General features: G+C 48.6%; 1 protein-coding gene across 8 annotated transcripts in view; it reads right to left on the bottom strand.

Annotated features, from left to right (window-relative positions):
- Positions 1-19,505, bottom strand: part of TRAF3 (TNF receptor associated factor 3) — a 138,213-nt gene that overhangs the window by 20,520 nt on the left and 98,188 nt on the right. For 4 of the 8 annotated variants that reach the window (XM_035261588.3, XM_035261590.3, XM_035261585.3 and 1 more), the window contains 5 exons: positions 17,706-17,967; positions 16,192-16,243; positions 12,560-12,664; positions 11,780-11,947; positions 2,876-2,956 (listed from right to left, as the gene is read on the bottom strand). In XM_035261588.3, the coding sequence (XP_035117479.1) occupies positions 2,876-2,956; positions 11,780-11,947; positions 12,560-12,664; positions 16,192-16,243; positions 17,706-17,950 (651 nt within the window). In that variant the 5' untranslated portion in view covers positions 17,951-17,967. Of the gene's footprint in view, positions 1-2,875; positions 2,957-11,779; positions 11,948-12,559; positions 12,665-16,191; positions 16,244-17,705; positions 17,971-19,505 lie in introns of those variants that run through there. The other 4 variants (XM_035261594.3, XM_078335803.1, XM_035261592.3 and 1 more) reach the window with 2 other exon arrangements.

Genomic DNA, 19,505 nt, shown 5'->3' with positions numbered 1-19,505 from the left:
GGGAAAGAGACGTGAGTTGTGGCACAAACGTTTGCATGAAAATGTTCAAACATATTAGGGCACAGATAGCATCTGAGCTGTACTATTAAGAATGGTGTTTATCGCTACAGGTGTGTAGATATCATCTGCTACCTAGACTTCTATGCAGTAAATATACTGTCTAGTCACGTGTATACACATATACGCCAATATACAAGAATACATTTACTATAACATTTCTTAAACTTGCAGTTTCTTTAGCGCAAATTGTTCAAAATGTGATATGCCATCTGTAGTGCCAGAATTTAAAAAAGAAAGAAAAAACATAAACTGAAATGCACATTTAAGGACCATAAACAAATTGCATGAAACACAAAAAAATAGAAAGCATTCAGAATGCAACTGGGTCACACACCTAATATACAGTACACAAAAATAAAAATATTTTCAAAGCGAGCTTACACAATGTACCATTACTCAAAATACTTGAGATAAGTGCAGATGAGTTTTTCCTTCATCTGAAAAGACTTTTTCCCTCTGTAAAGGCCAGAAACTCAGGTACTTTTTCAAAGACCTCTAAGATCAATCTAACAATGTGGTCTTAATACTGTCACCTCTAACTGATGTCAGGAAAACTAGGTGGGGCTGAGAGCAGATAACTCATCTGGCAAGAAAAAAGTCTCTTGCTCAGCTCAAATGCTGCTGAGTTATCAAACAAAAATTACTTACGATGCCCTAACAAGAGAAAAGGGAATGGAAAAGACTACATTTCAAAGACTTAGAGTCATGTGTTAGGCTAATACAAGTCAGGTACAGTTTTGTCTTTTACTTGCTTTATCATGCCCCAAGACTGAGCAGAAGTTCTGGCTTTTATTGAAGAAATCCCCATCAGGAAACTCTAGGGATAGATCTTCACAGGAAACAATCAGCCTCTCCTCAGGAGGATGGGTGCGTGAGTGCAGCAGCCTGGAACATGTCTCTCTGTGTGCCAGCACGCATGCGTGCCCAAGGCTCACAGAGCGAATCCTCCAGGAGGGTGCAGCTAAGTTCTACACTTCTCAGTCCACCAGGATGAAGGCGGTCCTTTCCTCTAGGTGGATATTTAGAACGGAGGGGAAAATGGACCCCTGCTGTGAAAGCTGAGGAGGAGGGGCAATGCAGGGAGGGCCTGAGGGCCCCACGTGACCACTGCTAGGGCCAACCTTCAAGGACGGTCTCAGAGCTAGGGCGGAGTCATGGTGGTAGGAACCTGGCAGCCTGATGCCTTTCCTGCTCCTCGGAACCTAGACTGGCTGCTCCTGCAAGAAGCGCCCACAAGGCGCATGACAGGTGACTGGCAGGGAAACGCAGCATGAAGACTGCAGAACAGCGTTAATTAAAAAATGTGGAATGTATTCTTCCACTGTCACTCCTGCAATAACAAAGCTGAGTGGCAACGCTATTACATGTTAAGCCAGGGACACACTGGGTGTGATGCATGTTATTTTTAGTGTACTACAGTAAATTCAGGGTTGGGCCTTTTCCGAAATTGGTTTTACTTTCAGTATTCTGAGTCTTAGGGAATCTGCAGGAGCCCTGGAAGAGAGGCAGGACTCATCTACAGCCCAACAGCACCTTTCACTAGAAACCCAACAGAAATGCAGGTTTAACAATGTTTTCAAAAAAAGAAATTATTCCAACAGCATGGACTCTTTATACATTAACAGAGGATTGTCCAGCTGTGGCAATAACTGACTGGTATTTTTCCCTAGCTCCCCCCAGGGGCACGTTCAGGGCCCAGAGAACACTTTCCTCAGGCAAGACTCTGCCCTCACCCACCGGCTTCAAGGTCCTGGGAGGGCACGCCTTGGGGGAAGAGCAGCTTCTGGGCCCTGAGTCCCTGGCCCTAGCCCCACATGGGCCCTCTTACCCAGTCAGGGACAGGCGAGGCTGGTTCTCCCTGCTACCCAATATCTAGGGGTAAAATTTCAGGCTGTTGAAACATGCTGAGGTGAGCAACCTCCTTAGGTCAGGGCACCACACATCCAGGGAGCCCAAGGTAGCCCCAGATAACTCCCAGAACATGCTCCAGGTCGGGACAGATGCAGAAACGTTAAGAATCCTTGAAACTTCCTGATGAAGTTAAGTCAATGCAAAATCCACCGATCTCGAAGAAACAGTGCCACGGGCCAGGTGAGGCAGGCGGCCTCTGGGGGGCCACAAGGGCCAGGCTGGCAGCCCTAAAACGTGGGCACGTCCTCCGCCCGGCATGTGTGAGCTTTGCTTCTGAAGTGTCTCTCAGTTCATTCATGTTCTTGAGATCATCTCACAGCAATTACTATTCTAGAAAGTTAAAATTGCTTTAAAAAGCACTTAAGTCACCTTTGCTTGTATTGTATAAAAGTATTTCCATTTTCTTAATGCTTCACCAATCTTTCCTCTGAATTTACCACACTGTAGTGTTTTTCTGTTTGTCTATTTTTTGAGACGGAGTTTCGCTCTTGTTGCCCAGGCTGGAGTACAATGGTGCGATCCTGGCTCACTATAACCTCCACCTCCAGCGTTCAAGTGATTCTCCTGCCTCAGCCACCACAACTGGCTAGTTTTTGTATTTTTAGTAAAGACGGGGTTTTACCATGTTGGCCAGGCTGGTCTAGAACTCCTGACCTCAGGGGATCCACCTGCCTCGGACTCCCAAAGTGTTGGGATTACAGGTGTGAGCCGCCATGCCCAGCCACATACTGTAGCTTTTAACTGCTTGCTTCTGACTTCTAAAAAATGGCATAAGGCTTTTTGCTGTGGTTTTTGTTTTTCTGCCATACACATGACTCTCATGAACTGGGAAAACGTGAGGCTTCGGCTATGCAGGGAGCCCTGAGGACTCCACAGACTCCCGGCTGGGCCCAGCCGTCCCTACCTCGCTCCTCAGGAGAGTCTGGACGCTGCACTTGTGAGGGCAGGACACCACCACGCAGGGACAGTCCGTGTCTTCATGTTTCTACAGAGAGAGAAGATACTGTCAGCTTTACACACACAACCTGTCTTCCTTAACCCGCTGAGGTCCCCATGGGGCCCCCAGGAATGGCTCTGCTCACCGTCTCGGCCCCTCAGTTATGGCACTCACATTATGTATGGCTGAGTCATTATTGGCACAGTGTTTGAGTGTCTCAGGACATCACAAGTATCTCCACAGATCTGGTGCTATCTGACCAGTGAGGGCGACGAGCCTGAGAAGTCACAAGGGCTTCCCCTGAGCACTGTCTCCTCTGTCCAGAGCTGCTCCTGGTCCACACAGCACCTAACATGCGGCGCTCAGGCAGATGTGGCCACACACGCTCACAGCATGTGGACAGCAGAGCTGCGGACCCAGCTGGTGTCTGCCTCTGCTGCTTCAGAGGAGGATCTCCCTTGGCCTCTCAGTCTGGAGTCTGGAAATGATGTTTCTCAAGTGAGAGCGCTGTGACCGACCGAGTATTTACATTACTAACCCAGAGCCTTAATCTAGATGATCGTTAGTCCATGGAGAATTGGGTGAGTTTTGGGTTAGACCTTCTCTGATGGCACAGACTTCACCGCAGCTGAGGCTGCCTGATGGCGACTCTTAAGCCCAGTGCCGTAGGTGCCTGCTGGGCAACTGTCCACGAGCAGACCAAGGGCAAGGACTCCCCACAAGGACATCAACTGCAGAGGCCCTGGGGAGAGACTGATGAGGCAGAGCCAGAGACGGAGCTGCACTGAACAGTCCCTGCTGAGAGGATGACTGTGGCAGTGGCTTCCCCGCGGCACAGACACCTCAACCCTCCCCCTCCATCTTTTCAGGTCCTTTTTTGGCCTCCAGTTATGCTATTGTTCTGCTGAACAAACTGGGGAGGCCTCGTTGAGAGCTGCTATCTGACTGGTGGGTCTGAGGGCAAGGAGGGCAGCGGCCCACCCAAAGCAAGCTCGTCCTTGGAACATGGGCACTCCTCTCCCCCAGGAGCTTGCTCTCCTCGGCATATTTCCAAGGCTCAACTCTGCAGGCACCCACGGTGGGTCTGCGGCACAGGAGGAACACCTACAAGGTCAGAGCTCTCCTGCTCCTGGGCCTGGTCCCAAGGCCCACAGTGCCCACCAAGGGCCAGTCCATCACCATCCCAAGCTGAACAGCAGGCACTGGACGGGCCCAGCCTGACAACAGGCCTTACTCAGGGGAGATGACACATGGGGACGGCAGGGCACTGGATGCAGACTCCCACCCAGCCTAGCTGCGCTCAGAGCCACAGTCCCCAGCACCATCGTCCAGGCTTCCTTTGTCTTTCAGTGGGAAACCCTGGCACAGGTGGCTTCACCTCCCTGGCCTCACACATCATCTGTAAATGGGTTGGCTGGAGCTCACTCCCAGGATGCTGAGGGCTGACTGAGGTTAGGTGCCTGGAGAGCCCAGCACAGGTCTGGAAACGTGGTAAGTGCTCTGTGGATGCTGAGCCTCCTCCGAACCCACCCTCACTCCACCTCTATTCACCCGGCAGGAAGCTGGCCAGTATGGGTATCAGCACGGAGACAGCTGGATGAAGACTGACAATCCCCACTGCAGCCAGGCAGAGGGAGACTAGCATGCCTCTGGAGAATAGGGATGGACCTTGGGGCAGGAAGGCTGAGGAAGAAGGGCATGGAGGGAAGCAGTGTGGCCAGGGAAGAGGAGACCAATCAGTATCTTTCTGTGTTTAACTTCCAACAACCCCACACCAAACTACACTCCCAGTAGCATGGGGATGGGTGTTTCCACACCCTTGCCAATTTATTGCAAAATCTTTGGCAATCTGATAGGTAAAAAAAATGGGGTGAGTGGGACCTGCAATTCTTTAGTAATGTGTGGTTAAGCATACATATGTATTTTTTATTTTTTCGAGATGGAGTCTGTAGCCCAGGTTGCAGTGCAGTGGTGCGATCTCAGCTTGCTGCAACCTCCGCCTCCTTCAAGCGATTCTCCTGCCTCAGCTTCCCAAGGAACTGGGACTAAAGGTGCGCGTCACCATGCCCAGCTAATTTTTATATTTTTAGTAGAGGCAGGGTTCACCATGTTGGCCAGGTTGGTCTGAAACTCCTGATCTCAAATGATTCATCCACCTTGGCCTCCCAAAGTGCTGGGATTACATGTGTGAGCCACCGCACCCAGCCTTAAGCATATTTTTGATATTAATTGTTTCTATTTCTTTTCCTGTGCTGCCTTTTCACAGCTTTTTGCTACTACAGTAAGTTGAACAATGTCCCCAAAAATTCTCGTCTATCTAGAAACTCAGAATGTGACCTTATTTGGAAACAAGATTTCTGACGATGTAATCAGTTAAGATGAAGACAGCCTGGCATCGGGCAGACCCTAAATCTAAACACTGCTGTCCTTAGAAGAGGCGAGGACATGCATTAGAAGACAGCCATGTACATGGGGGCAGAGGCTGGTGAGCCATGAGCCAAGGAAGGTCAAGGCCTGCTGGCGGCTCCGGGAGGGGCAGGGAAGCCTTCTTCCCAACAGTTGTCAGAGACAGCGGAGCCTTGGTTTTGCATTTCTAGACCCAGAACTATGACAGGATAAATTTGTTTTGCAAGCCAGCAACTTTGTGGTACTTTGGTACAACAGCCAAAGGAAAACAACACATTCGTTAAAAAAAAAAAAAAAAACCCTGAATCTTCTGATTTTTCATTTGCCTATTAATGAAATCAGTCCTATCTATGAAATTAAATGTAATTCTGATACACACAAGCATATATGTGCATACACATATGAGATGAAAAGCATAGGCCAGGTGTAGTGGCTCACACTTATAATCCCAGCACTTTGGGAGGCCGAGGCAGGTGCATCACCTGAGGTCAGGAGTTCGAAACCAGCCTGGCCAATATGGTGAAATCCTGTTTCTACCAAAAATACAAAAAAATTAGCCAGGCGTGGTGGCACACGCCTGTGGTCCTAGCTACTCAGGAGGCTGAAGAGGAAGAATTGTTTCAACCCAGGAGGCGGAGGTTGCAGTGAGTCGAGATTGCACCACTGCACTCCAGCCTGGTGACAGAGCAAGACTCTGCCTCAAAAAAAAAAAAAAAAAAAAAAAAAAAAAAAATTAGCTGGGAGTGATGGCAAGCACCTGTAATCCCAGCTACTCATGAGGCTGAGCCATGAGAATTGCTTGAATCCAGCAGATGGAGGTTGCAGTGAGCCGAGATCATGCCACTGTACTCCAGCCTGAGTGACAGAGTGAGACTGTCTTAAAAAAAAAAAAGAAAGAGAAAAAGAAAAGTGTAATTACATAATGAACACTCATGAAGCCAACACCAGGTCCAGGGGCATGACAGGTAATGTCCATCTACCTGTGTCAACCTCTCCCACCTTACCCTCATTCTCCCCCAGGGAGTTCCCATTAAAACCACAACCCTGAATTTTGTATTTCTGCTTCTAAAAAGGTTTCACCACACATATGTGCGCCAAATGAAACACTGATTTTTGTTTTAATTTTGTTAACACAGACTTCTATCGTGGGAGTCTTCTGGACTTGGCTCACTATTACGCTTCAGACTAATCTGCCGATTGCGAATAACTTTCCCTACTGCATGGCACACCTCCCTGTCGTAGAATAACACGGGAATACAATTTCCACCTGCTGATGGGTGCTCCAGCTGTTTCCAGATTTCCGATGCTCTGGTCACACCTGGCCACATTTCCTGGTGTGTGTGTATGTGTGTGTGTGTGTGTGTGTGTGTGTGTGTCTGTGTGTGTATGTGGCAGTTTCTCCTATACATCCAGGGGAAGAACTGCTGGTTAACTGAATGCCTGAGTGTCCAACCTAACAGGACACTGACAGTTGATTTCCAAAGTGGCCAAACCTACGTAGACTTCCACAACGTATGCTCTCCCGTAGGGTGAGATCTCTATCACCCTGATCTTCACTAGTAATAGAACTGTTTAAAGAACGATAGTCCAGGATTTCTGGACTAAATCTAGAAGGTTTCCTGACACTTTAAATTATGCTGACCTATAAATTTAAAAAAGGATAAAACTTGAAAATAGCTGCTAGACTGTATATACCACAGTTGAAATGTAGAAAAGAGATTCTCAAATGAACTGCAACGGTCCAGAGTCTCGATGCGTCCTCAGCACATTTTATCAACATTGGATCTTGTGACACACCACAAGCAGGGAATGCAGGAGAACTGGAATGACCTGGGCTCTCGGCCTCCCTGTATCAGAACTGTTCTTCTTAGAAATAAACTCAATGAAGGCCTGAGGGGATGAAACTAAGGGTGTTAGAGTTGAAAAAAACAAAATATGTGGGAACCAAATCACATCACTGAACAGAGAGGTGAACGAGGGCAAGTCACAGAACTAGGCCCGGAGCGAAGGAAGCCAACCAGCAACAGCCCTCCCCTCATCAGGCTGAGAGGCAGGGCAGCTGCACTAGCCGGACCCCGAACACCTGTGCTTGCTGAGATGCCTGCCCGCCCCAAGAGAAGCCGACACACGCCTTAAGATGCACTCTACTACCCACACTGCTCTAGCGGGTTTAAACTAGTGTCATCTCAAGCATGCAGTGTGATTTATAAGGAATATTTGCACAACTCAGCCCCCAAACTTGCTCATTATCATTCTGTGCTTTCCATCGACTCTCTTTCTCCTGTGTCTTTAGTTGACTAATTCAAGACCCAGATCAAACGAAAGGCAACCTCCTCCCTAAAACCTTCCTTGCCACTCAGGCTACGCTATTGTAACTGGTCCTTCCTTGTTGGCATGTTATTAATGTTACAATCGCAGTACTTCCCATACTAACAGGAATTAAACTGTGCATCTGGCTGTCTCTCTCATCAGACTGTAAACTGAAGTAGACAGTGTGACTTATTCTCATGTACACCCTGAGCAACCAGGGCAGGGTCTGGCAGCGTTTCATGAATCCATATGCTACGCTGGTGCTTGAAACCTGACCTGTTACAGCCTCATCTGGTGTTCAGCGTCAGCTTAACAGACATGCTCTACAATTCCTGCTCAACAAAAATCAGTCGTTGGATTCTATTCTGCAATAAAGGTAACTGATTTTGGCAAGAAGCAAAGTATAACTTTGATAGCTATGTATTTATTTAAGTTCCAGGGTGCATGTGCAGGACGTGCAGGTCTGCTACACAGGTAAATGTGTGCCACGGTGGTCTGCCGCACAGACCAACCCATCAGCGAGGTGTTAATCCCGGTGTCCATCAGCTGTTCTTCCTGGTGCTCTCCCTCTCCTGACCCCACAGGCCCCAGGGTGTGTTCATCCCCCCAGTGTGCCTATGTGTTTTCATGATTCAGCTCCCACTTATAAGTGAGAGCATGTGGTGTTTTTCTGTGTTCCTGCAATAGTTTGCTAAGGATAATGTCTTCCAGCTCCACCCATGTCCCTGCAAAGGACATGATCTCCCTCTTTTTTTTTTTTTGAGACGGAGTCTTGATCTGTCACCCAGGCTGAAGTGCAGCGGCATGGTCTCAGCTCACTGCAACCTCCGCCTCCCATGTTCAAGCGATTCTGGTGCCTCAGCCTCTGGAGTAGCTGGGATTACAGGCATGTGCTATCACCCCTACCTAATTTTTATGCTTTTAGTAGAGATGGGGTTTTACCATGTTTGCTTGAACTCCTGACCGCAGGTGATGCACCCGCCTTGGCCTCCCAAAGTGCTGGGATTACAGGTGTCAACCACCATGCCTGGGAGATCTTCTTTCTTTTCTTTTTCTTTTTTGAGATGGAGTTTCACTCTTGTTGCCCAGGCTGGAGTGCAATGGCACAATCTTGGCTCACTGAAACCTCCGCCTCCCAGGTCCATCAATTCTCCTGCACAGCCTCCTAAGTAGCTGGGATTACAGGCATGTGCCACCATGCCTGGCTCATTTTGGTTTTTTCAGTAGAGATGGGGTTTCTCCATGTTGGTCAGGCTAGTATCGAACTCCTGACCTCAGGTGATCTGTCTGCCTTGGCCTCCCAAAATGCTAGGATTACAGGCATGAACCACCGCGTCCAGCTGATCTCCTTCCTTTTTACGGATACATCATATTCCATGGTGTATATGGATCACATTTTCTTTATCCAGTCTATCACTGATGGGCATTTAGGTTGATTCCACATCTTTGCTATTGTGAGTACTGCTTCAATGAACATACATGTGCACGTATCCTTATAACAGAATGATTTATATTCCTTTGGGTATAGAGCCAGTAATAGGACTGCTGGGTCAAATGGTATTTCTGCCTCTAGATCTTTGAGGAATCGCCACACTGTCTTCCACAATGGTTGAACTAATTTACACTCCCACCAACAGCATAAAAGCATTCCTTTTTCTCTGTAAACTCGCCAGCACCTGTTGTTTTTTGACTTTTTAATAATCACCATTCTGACTGTCATGACATAACAATATATTAACATACGTCAAGCCTGAAGTCTTGTTTATCAGGCATGTGTCTCATTCACTGGAATTTAACAACTGGAGGGATTATTATTTTCGTTCTAGACAGGGGGTCTTGCTTTCTTGCCCAGGCTGGTCTTGAACTCCTGGCCTCAAGCAATCCTCCTGCTTTGGCCTTCCAAAGTGCTGGGATTATAGGCATGAGCCATCACACATAGCCTGGAGGAATTATTTTAACTATGACAAAACACTATTGCTATTTTCCAAAGAAAGGGGAAGACACAGTTCTTAGAAGTCCTTTTTTTTTTTTTGAGACAAGGTCTCACTCTGTCACGTAGGCTGAGTGCAGTGGTGCCATCATGGCTCGCTACCAGTCTCAACCTTCCTGGCTCAAGTAATCTTCCTGCTTCCACCTCCCAAGTAGCTAGAAATACAGGTATGCTCTACCACACCCAGCTAAATTTTTACTGTTTACAGAGGCAGAGTCTTGTTGTGTTGCCCACCCACACTGGTCTCCAGCTCCAAAGCTCATGCAGTCCTCCTGCTTCAGCCTCCCAAAGTGCTGGGCACACAGGTGTGAGCCACCACACCTGGCCTCAAAAGTTCTTAATAACTAGAAACATCTGAGGTATCATACAAGAAAAAGATCGTGTGACGTAAGAAAGACATGGGCACAGAAAAATTACAGAAAGCAAGGCAAATACAGAGGTTATGAAGTATTTACCACGAAAACCCATGGCAAAAACTGCAATTACTTTTGCACCAACCTAAGAGAATACATCTTACTTCAGAGAGAAAAGCAAAGGAAAGTCCCTACATTTTGGTCGTGAGAGCTCCATGCTGGGCGTGATGGCTCTCACCTATTAGGCTGAGGTAGGCAGATGGCTTAAGCCTAGGAGCTGGAGACCAGCCTGGGCAACATGGCGAGACTCTGTCTCTACTAAAAAATACAAAAATTAGCCTAGCATGCACCTGTAGTTCCTGAGGTGGGAAGACTGCTTGAACCTGGGAGGCAGAGACTGCAGGGAGCTGAGATTGTGTCACTGCACTCTAGGTCTGGATGACGGAGTGAGACTCTGTGTTAAAAAAAACAAAAAAACAAACAAAACAAAAAACACCACTCCACAGTATCTGGCAGGAACTGGATGGTGGCTGCACCCTGGCTGAGGTGTCCTGGTACCTCCCCTCAGTCACTTCATGGCTAAGCCCACCCCAGCCTCTCAGCAGCCTTGGAGAGTATGCCCAGGCCCCCATGAGTTCTCTCCTCCTCTACACTCGGTCCAGCCCCAAGGCCCTGCAAACCACCACAGTCACCTGCACCTGCAGCCTGCATATCTTCACTCCCCATTCTCCCCCAAGTCTATCACCCTCCACTCACTGGGCACCCCCTCAGCAGGATACCCAGGTTCTCCACAAGCACTGGGTGTTACCCTTACCTCATACCCAACCTGCTGGCCAATCCTACCGCCCCAGTACAACTGCCCCCCACCCCAGCAACACCAGGCCTTGCCCTGAGGCCCCACGCACCTCCACGCTCTGGAGTGTCCAGTGCCTTTCCCTCCCCTTCTGGCTGCCGCACCGCCCTCACATCTAGCCTGTGCTCCACACAGCTCCTGAACCCCAAAGCCTTGCCAGTTCCAGCTCAGGGTCCACACCCTCCCTTGCTGTCCTATGACTGCTTCAGAGAAGCCAGTGCTGAACGTCCTTCTTTCCCGAGTCTGCCTGATGTTTATTCACGGCACTGATCACCACCTGATGTTACACATTTGTTAGTATCTTTTTCCGATAGAGGAGCTTCACCATTGAGTCCCCAGCTCCTGGAACGCTGCTCTGTGCACAGTAGGTGCCCAATAGGTATTTGTTCAACAAATGGATCATTTTAGAAGTGTGTCTTCCACCCCCAACATCTCTGCTTTCCTCTTTAATTCACAGACTCAGGCACACACTCACCCACATTCACACACTCAGCCCCACACTCTCTCACACACAGAAACACGCAATGCAGAACTGTGCCAGTATAACCCAAGTATGAGAAGTTCTCTCTCTCCAAGATAAACAGCTGCATTTCAATGCTGTAGGATAAATTAGCCTGTTTAAGTGATGGTTATGTCACAGAGCTAATAAGATCAGGCAATTTATCAACATTTTGAGGCCCTTCCCTAGGACAAGTTAGAAATTCTACCTTTTTTGAATAGCTATTCATTTTCTGACACCCCAAATGACAGCCAATCAAGGCAATGGGAAATGTTAACTAAATGAATCAAAATAGGCAAAACAAATAAAGCTTAACTCTGAAATGAAGTCTGATAAAAACTGCTATTTACTCCTATGTTTTCTCTTTATTCCTGTTAGAATAGTCATTTAAAAAGCTACTCAGCGGGAAGATGATCTATGAATTGGGCAGAAGGTGTGTGAACGGGAAAAACACCCGCACCTGCAGTGTGATCATCGGAACCTGACTCTTGCAGTGGCTGCACGTGGCTTCCCGGTATTTACACGCCTTCTCCACGTGGTCTCGCAGGTCTTTCCTCAAGACCTTCTCTTTGCAGTCAGTACGCACACATGGAAGTTCTTCAAACTGGCAATCATTTTTTAAATGCACCTGTAAGACAGAACATTCCAAGTTCTCAACTGGGCAAAAATCCCTCGATCTGAAATGCCAGATTCTAATCTGTACGCAATGAAACCCTAAAGAAGGTTTCTCCTTTGCTGTTAGACCAGTCTTTCACAGCAGAGTATCAAATATGCCAAGAGACACTGAATCTCATATTCTATTTCGTGATTCCTCAAACTATACTGTTGTCGAAGAGTAAGTGAACACTGCTTCCTGGAGAGGTAAACGAGTATCTGCGAAGAACTTTGCTTTATTCCAGTTCAAATAATTTTCTAGGCTAAAATATGGTACTAATAAAAAAAAAATACAGGAAGTTATGTCAAATTTCAGGGGCCTTCTAAAATTAAGATCCAGCTCGGATTTTCTCTATCATAAATAGGATTGGGAGTGTTTAAGAACCAGCTGGCAACTCTGTCAATGATGTCACAAAAATAACAACTTAAGAGAGTGGTTCTCACTGCTTTCCCATTTGGCTGCGTTTTGAAAGACTAACGTCAACATGGTCTTAAAGGGCCACATCCCACTGATCACTCCATCCGCTGGACGTGAGAAACTCGGGCTCCTTCAGGTGCGAGCCTCCAGTGCCCCGGCGCTACTCACCAACAGATGCCCCAGCGTCAGCTGCTCTGCACAACCTCGGCTCTCATTCCGACAGTAGATCTGAAGAGCAAGGATTTCTCTCTTGCAACAATTATCCTTAAACACCTGAAAATGAGAGGTCACTATTTTAGAGGATTAATACTTCTTCATCTCCACATGCTGCTACTTTGGACAATGCAAAACCACTTTAAAAAAAAAACACAAGAGAGCAACTATTAAGTGGACTTCAGAAAGCATTAAGGACCATCTTGATTTCTACAAGTAGAATGAAGAAGCTGCCCCTACTAAGAGACACAATTTAAACAACATTAACTGTTACCTTTTATTAAGTTAAGCCAAAAGAAAATGAATTAACTTAATAATTAAAGGTCACTCTGGAGCATCTAAACATCTTCTATTAACTTCATAATCTCAGGACGAGGGCAGAGGAGGACTAGGTTCACAGTCAGACTCTGGGGCCTTCCGGGAGCCAGCACTGAGCAGGTGGCCATCGTGGTCCGGCTGCCACCAGAGGACATGAGCAGAATCTGACACAACTAAACACATTTTATAGATTGCTTGCTGGAGAAAGGGAGGGACCACGTCAGAGATCATATGTGGGGAATGATTTGTAAAACTGTTGATTCCTTCTAACGGTCATGCTGTTAAAACTTATTTTTCACCAAAAAAGCAGCATTAGCCATTAGCCTGCGGTTGAAAAAAAACTCTCTTAAAACATATATTGCAGTATGAAGTTAGTCTAACAATGAAAACATTTCCCTGTGAAAATGAAAACGAGGCTGGGCATGGTGGCTCAAGCCTGTTATCCCAGCACTTTGGGAGGCCGAGGCAGGAGGGCTGCTTGAGCCTGGGAGTTTGAGACCAGCCTGGGCAACCCAATGAGACCTATCTCTACAAAAAAATTTTTTTTAATTAGCTGGACAAGGCAGCAAGCACCTGTAAATCTCAGCTTCTCAGGAGGCTGAGGCAGGAGGACTGCTTTAGCCTGGGAGCTCGAGGATGCAATCAGCTGTGATCAAATCACTGCACTCCAGCCAGGGTGACAGTGTGAGACCTCCATCTCTTTTTTAAGAAAAAAGAAGAAAATAATAAAAAACCTTTCAACTTTTCTTAATTTTATTTTTCCCTTACAAAACACAAATATTCTCACCTTTTTTTTTTTAAGAGACAGGGTTGGCCAGGAGCCATGGCTCATCCCTATAATCCCAGCACTCTGGGAGGCTGAGGCAGGTGGATCACCTGAAGTCAGGAGTTCGAGACCAGTCTGGCCAACATGGTGAAACCCCATCTCTACTAAAAATACTTTTTTAAAAAAATTAGCTGGGTGTGGTTGCAGGTGCCTGTGGTCCCAGCTATTTGGGAGGCAGAGGCAGGAGAATAGCTTGGACCCAGGAGGTGGAAGTTGCAATGAGCTGAGATCATGTCATTGTACTCCAGCCTGGGTGACAGAGCGAGACTCTGTCTCAAAAAGAGATGGGGTTTCACTCTGTCACCCAGGCGAGAGTGCGGGAGTGCAGTCATGGCTCACTACAGCCTTAAACTCCTGGGCTCAAGCGATCTTCTCACCTCAGCCTCCTGAGTGGACTGAACCACAGGTGCACGCCACCAAGCGCAGGTAACTTTAATTTTCACTTTTGTACAGATGGGGTCTCCATATGCTTCCCAGGCTGGTCTCCAACTCCTGAGCCCAAGTCATCCACCTGCCTCAGCCTCCCAAAGTGCTGGGATTACAGGCGTAAGGCACCTACCCATCCCTCTCTCACTCTTTCTAACAACATAACCTACAATCTTGGTCCAAAGGCATTTCTAAGAAACTCGCGCCTGTTGCTCTATGAAGGTGGAATAACAGGACTGCTGAGAGAAATAGAATCAACAGCTGTTAAGAATAAACTAATTTGGAGCCGAAGCTTTTCTTTCATAAACATGACTAAATAACAAAAAGGTCATGACTTAAGATACTAAAGTCAACAGAACTTTGGAATGGAAAAGATCTGAGACTATTTACTCCAAATGTCCCTGTTTACAGATGAGGACCAGAGGCCCGCATCCCTGGATGAACCTGCTGACGGGTAGACCCGGGTCACCCAGGGCCCAGACAACTCCACTCTTTCCATGAGGGTCCACAGCTTGAGTGTATCTCATTCATGATTCTTTGACAAAACTTGTCAATTTTTCTTCAGCTACTAATGTCATTAAAAAACGGGGATAATGATTCTGCATAACGAAACAGAGGTACTAAAAAAATCATCTTAGCCATTGTTGTGAGCTTCTCTCTCACTCACATGTTAGGCACATGTTCACGAGGCAGCCTGGGACCATGCTAGGACAAGGTACAGAGCAGATGGGAGGGGCTGCCTTCCCTCACAGGAACTAACCAAGTCTTCGGTAGTAGGAAGTCAATGTGGAGTAAGGAAAGGTACAGGGCCGTGTGGCCAATTCCACCTCTCCGCCTTCCAGAGTGGCTCTATCTGATGCCCTTGTCTCTGCCAGCAATCCTCAATTCACTGCAGTCACCTGGGTTGCCCTGACTAACAAACCCAGTCTGCAAGGTGCTTTAGACAGGAAAACCCCAGAGCAAGAACTTTATTGTACAACTTAATGACCTGCATTTAAAAAATGGTTAGATTCATTATTTAAAGTATAGAAACACACATTTTTATTGACATTTTAAGCACTTTGAGAATGAATTGCTGGGTACAGTGGCTCACGCCTATAATCCCAGCACTTTGGGAGGCTGAGGTGGGCAGATCACCTGAGGTCAGGAGTTTGACATCAGCCTAACCAATGTGGTGAAAATCCCATCTCTACTAAAAATACAAAAATTAGCTGGGCATGGTGGCTTGTGCCTATAATCCCAGCTACTTGGGAGGCTGAGGCATGAGAATCGCTTGAACCTGGGAGGCGGAGGTTGCAGTGAGCCGAGATTGCATCACTGCGCTCCAGCCTGGGAGACAAGAGCGAAACTCCACCTCAAGAAAAAAGAACGAATTGTTTCAAACTCCAAGTGTGCCTGGCAGGGTTTAGCAGCACATGGATGACTTGCTGTCCATGAGAAGCACCAGGCCCCAGGAGAGAAGCTGGATGTGCAGACACACCCACAGGCTCTAGCTGAGGACAACCACAGCGGGTGAGAAGGAGCTGATCTCATTCACGGCTAATGACTTCAACATATCACGGGGGCGGGAGGGGGTGGGGAGTGCAAACTCAGATGAAGCCCTCAGCCTAGCATGTCTGAAGGTAAAATGCAGTGTAAGAGCTGAGTAGAAGCTGTCTGGGATAAAGACCCATGATGACAGACATGACCCAACCACAGACAGCTCTCGTCTCGGCACTTGGCTCGCATGACCCCCTTACTCCTCACGCCAGCTCCCAGTGGTCCCGGCAGGTGATACGATTATGACGTGTGAGGAGGAAAGGAGCTCACGGAGCTCACACCGCAGGGGAGTGGCCAAGTGGATCGGAACCCACCGTCCACCCAGGTCATCATGTGGCACACTGTCCCGCCTGGGAGGCTGCGGCATCGCTGCCAAAACTGAGGGAACGTGTCATGCCAGAATGCCGAACACAAACTATGTGAAGAGTATTACCCAGCGGAAAACGTGACAAAATGACTTAAAAAAAAACAAGAATACCTTATCTTTAATGATGCTCTCTTGACACGCGGTACATTTTGGACTTGAAGAGCTGTGGGGAAACGACATGACTGCATTAGAGGGGAGTCCCTTTCTTGAGGGGACTCACGAGATTCCCGGAGCTTGCACTCTACGGTCAGGTCTGCGCAGGAGCTCACAGCAATGAGCAGAGCTTCAAGTCGCCCTGGTGATTTGCGTTACGGAGGAAGCCATGGGAGAAAAGAGCTGCATTTTTTAAATGGTGATTTTTCAAAAGGAAGTTACCAAGCAGAACAGTTTAGTTCAGTCCCACTTGGAAAGCCCCCTCTGCTTAATGTAAAAGTGAAATTTTATTTCAGAAACCAGAGCCAGGTGTCTGTGGAGCAGCTCTTCAGTGTAAACACCTGTTTACTCGGAGAGCCTTGTCCTGCTTTGTAAAAGCAGCCAGCCCTTCTTCACAGGCCATTTGCCTCACTGTCTATTGGAAGGCCAGCGGCACCCACACAGGCGGACCAGCCTCCCTCCCCTGTGGCCACTCTATAACGGGGCTCCAGCCCCTCCTGCACCGGGAGGCTTCTCCTGGGCCCACAGTGTTGTCCAGCTCTTGTGCTAGGAGACATGGTGTTCTGTGTCTCCTGTGCTGTCACTAAGCCCAAATGTCATTTTGCCCCCAAGTGGGCAAAGGTGAGTTGACTCTTTTGGATGAGTGGGCAAGACCACAGAGCAAAGCACAGAGAAGGAGTGGGCGGGCAGGTAAGTGACAGGACGGGGGCTGGCTGCTGGGCCCAGGCTGGGGCTCAGGGGCAGCCTGGGCTTGAGTGCTGTTGGGGGAGGAGCTGGCAACCTTCCCAGGCCAACATGCCCTGAAAGCAGTGGCCAAGATCAGGGTATCCTGTGGCCACCCCAGCACCCAGCACAATGCCAGAAACATGAGGCCTGCAGGGTGAATCCAGGTGCTGTCCTGGTGAACGCTATGCTGCAGGGAAGCACCAGCCTGCCTTCATGATCCTCCAGCAGTGCTGGCACTGGCACCGGCACTCAGCAGCAAAGGGCTGCCAAGGGCTGGGTGCACATTCCACACGCGCCTGGTACGTAAGCGTGCGGCCCAGGTTTCTGCTCCGGTAGGGACCCACCCAGTCCTTGAGGCTGACCCCCTCCTCCCTCCTCTCTCTCCAGCACCTTGCACACCAGTACACGTGCCCTCAAATGACTGGCTTATTTCCTGGTGTGTCTCCTCCAGAGAACTGTGAGCTTTCACAATAAAATACAGCAACACATACAAGGGGCACCAAGGCTCTGTGGATGGAGTGGAAAGACGCAGCGGGATGGATCAGAGGCATGGTGGCCTCAGTGAACTCAGATGAGGGGTCCCGCTGCATCTCCCTAGCGGATTCACAAGCGGGGCCCAGGGGCTTTTACGGACTTCTTCAGGGCTCTACACTGCTAGAGGTTTTATTTGAAAGGAAGGAATGAAGGACAGAGTGAGGCCAAGGGCCGAGGAGGCGGCGCGTTGGGGGCTGGACAAAAGCGCCTACCTCAGCAGAGCGGCCATGCAGCTCTCGCAGAAGCGGTGGCCACACTCAGTCTGCTTCGGGCTGCACAGCACCAGGTGGCACTTCTCACACTTGTACTTGTCCTCCACGGCCTTCACAAACTTCTCCTTGTAACCTCCTTGCTCAGGGACAAAAATCGGCGTCCCAGCACTGCGGTCAGTGTGCAGCTTCAGGGGCGGGTTGGTCTGCAGTGTGCCCGGGGAGTCCATCTTCTTACTTGACTCCATTTTAGGAAGGAGGAGTTCTGCTGGGAAGAACAGTAAAGAGCGCGCCATCATACCTTCTCATGCCAGGAAACACACACAGCTTTGGGAAGGCAAAAGCCCCGAGACGTGCTGTCTTTTGGTTTTAACACAAGAATCCTTCCAACTTTAGTATGTGTTGGGAACAAAACATGATCAAATATGTTTCCTTCCTTTCTGTTTTACCCAAACACAAAGAAACTACTGATATTACTATTCAAAGAACTTCCTAAAAGGTGTACTTGATAAATTGGGCCAGGCACAGTGGCGCATACCTGTGGTCCCGGCTCTTTGGGAGGCTGAGGTGGGAGGACTGCTGAGCCTGGGAGGTAGAGGCTCCCCTCAGCTATGACGGCACCCTAGCACTGCAGTCTGAGTGCAGAGAGAGGCCGCCTCCACAAATTTAAAAAAGTTAATAAACAGAGTATTTTTGAGGTTTAAAAAATTACACATACTACTTTGCTGAATTCAATGCATCATTCTGAGCTTTTGGCTGAAACAACAGATGCTCTCAGCCAGTTTTCCTTCCTCACTGATTTCTGCTAGAGGAGTCTCGATGCCACAACTCAGGGTGGCCTGGTCAACCTGCTTCTGCAGCCCAGGAGCTGCTCATTCCCGGGGAAACCCTGTGAGATGTGCCCACAGTACCCAAAGTGCTCCGTTTTGACATCCACCCGCATCTTATTAATCTACCACCACCATGACCCAGCAGGCTGAGCGCAGAGCTGCGGGGTGGGCCCACTGTGGACCCACAGGGCACGCCACACCACACTGCGCTGGTGAGGAGCGTGTGAGGAGTGTGGCTCCCTGCGTGCAAGAGGGGACTCAGGTAGATGCCAATGTACCCAAGGGCTGTGCTGGTAGAGGGGACCCCACGCAGAGCGGGTCTGTCTGAGCCGACTCTTCCACACCTGCTGACAAGGACTCTGCGAGACTGGCTGCCTCCCACCTGCGGGTTCCCACCAACAGGTAAAGCAAACAGCTCCCCAGTAGGAGCCACAAAGGTCCCGGCCTGCACAGCTCTGCCAAAGGAGACCTCAAAATCAAGTAAACGAAAATAACCAGGAACATGAAGGAGCTGAACTGAGTTCCTGAAGAAACTCGAGCTCTAATAAAAATTACACTGTGCACTCATAAACACACTAATAGTTTGATCAATCTTCCTATATACATGCCAACACTTATCCAAAGCACAAACTAAATGTTTCCAGACGGTGGGATGAGGTCTGGCTTCTCTGGTCTTTGTTTTCTGGATACCGTGCAGTGGCCATTTTTGTAAGGAAAAAAAACCTTGTGAACGCTGGCCAGTGTGGAGGTCAGTTTGCACACTATGAATTCTTGAAAACTTTTTGCCCAGTGCCTTACAACCTTTATGAGACCTCTGCAGGGCAGCTCCGGCCCGGATGCCCTCCTGGTCTCAGGCTCAGCACTCTTCCCTCCTGCAACAGCCCCTGGCCGGCCCTGCACCCCCATGCACCTTGGTAAGGAAGGAGGGGCTGTGAAGGGAGGAGAGGGACCCAGTACGCACCAGACTCAGGAG

This window comes from Callithrix jacchus, chromosome 8, assembly GCF_049354715.1.
Source record: "Callithrix jacchus isolate 240 chromosome 8, calJac240_pri, whole genome shotgun sequence".
Taxonomy (NCBI): domain Eukaryota; kingdom Metazoa; phylum Chordata; class Mammalia; order Primates; family Cebidae; genus Callithrix; species Callithrix jacchus.
Note: the sequence above shows the minus strand (reverse complement) of the source record. Positions and strands in the feature narration are given on the sequence as shown.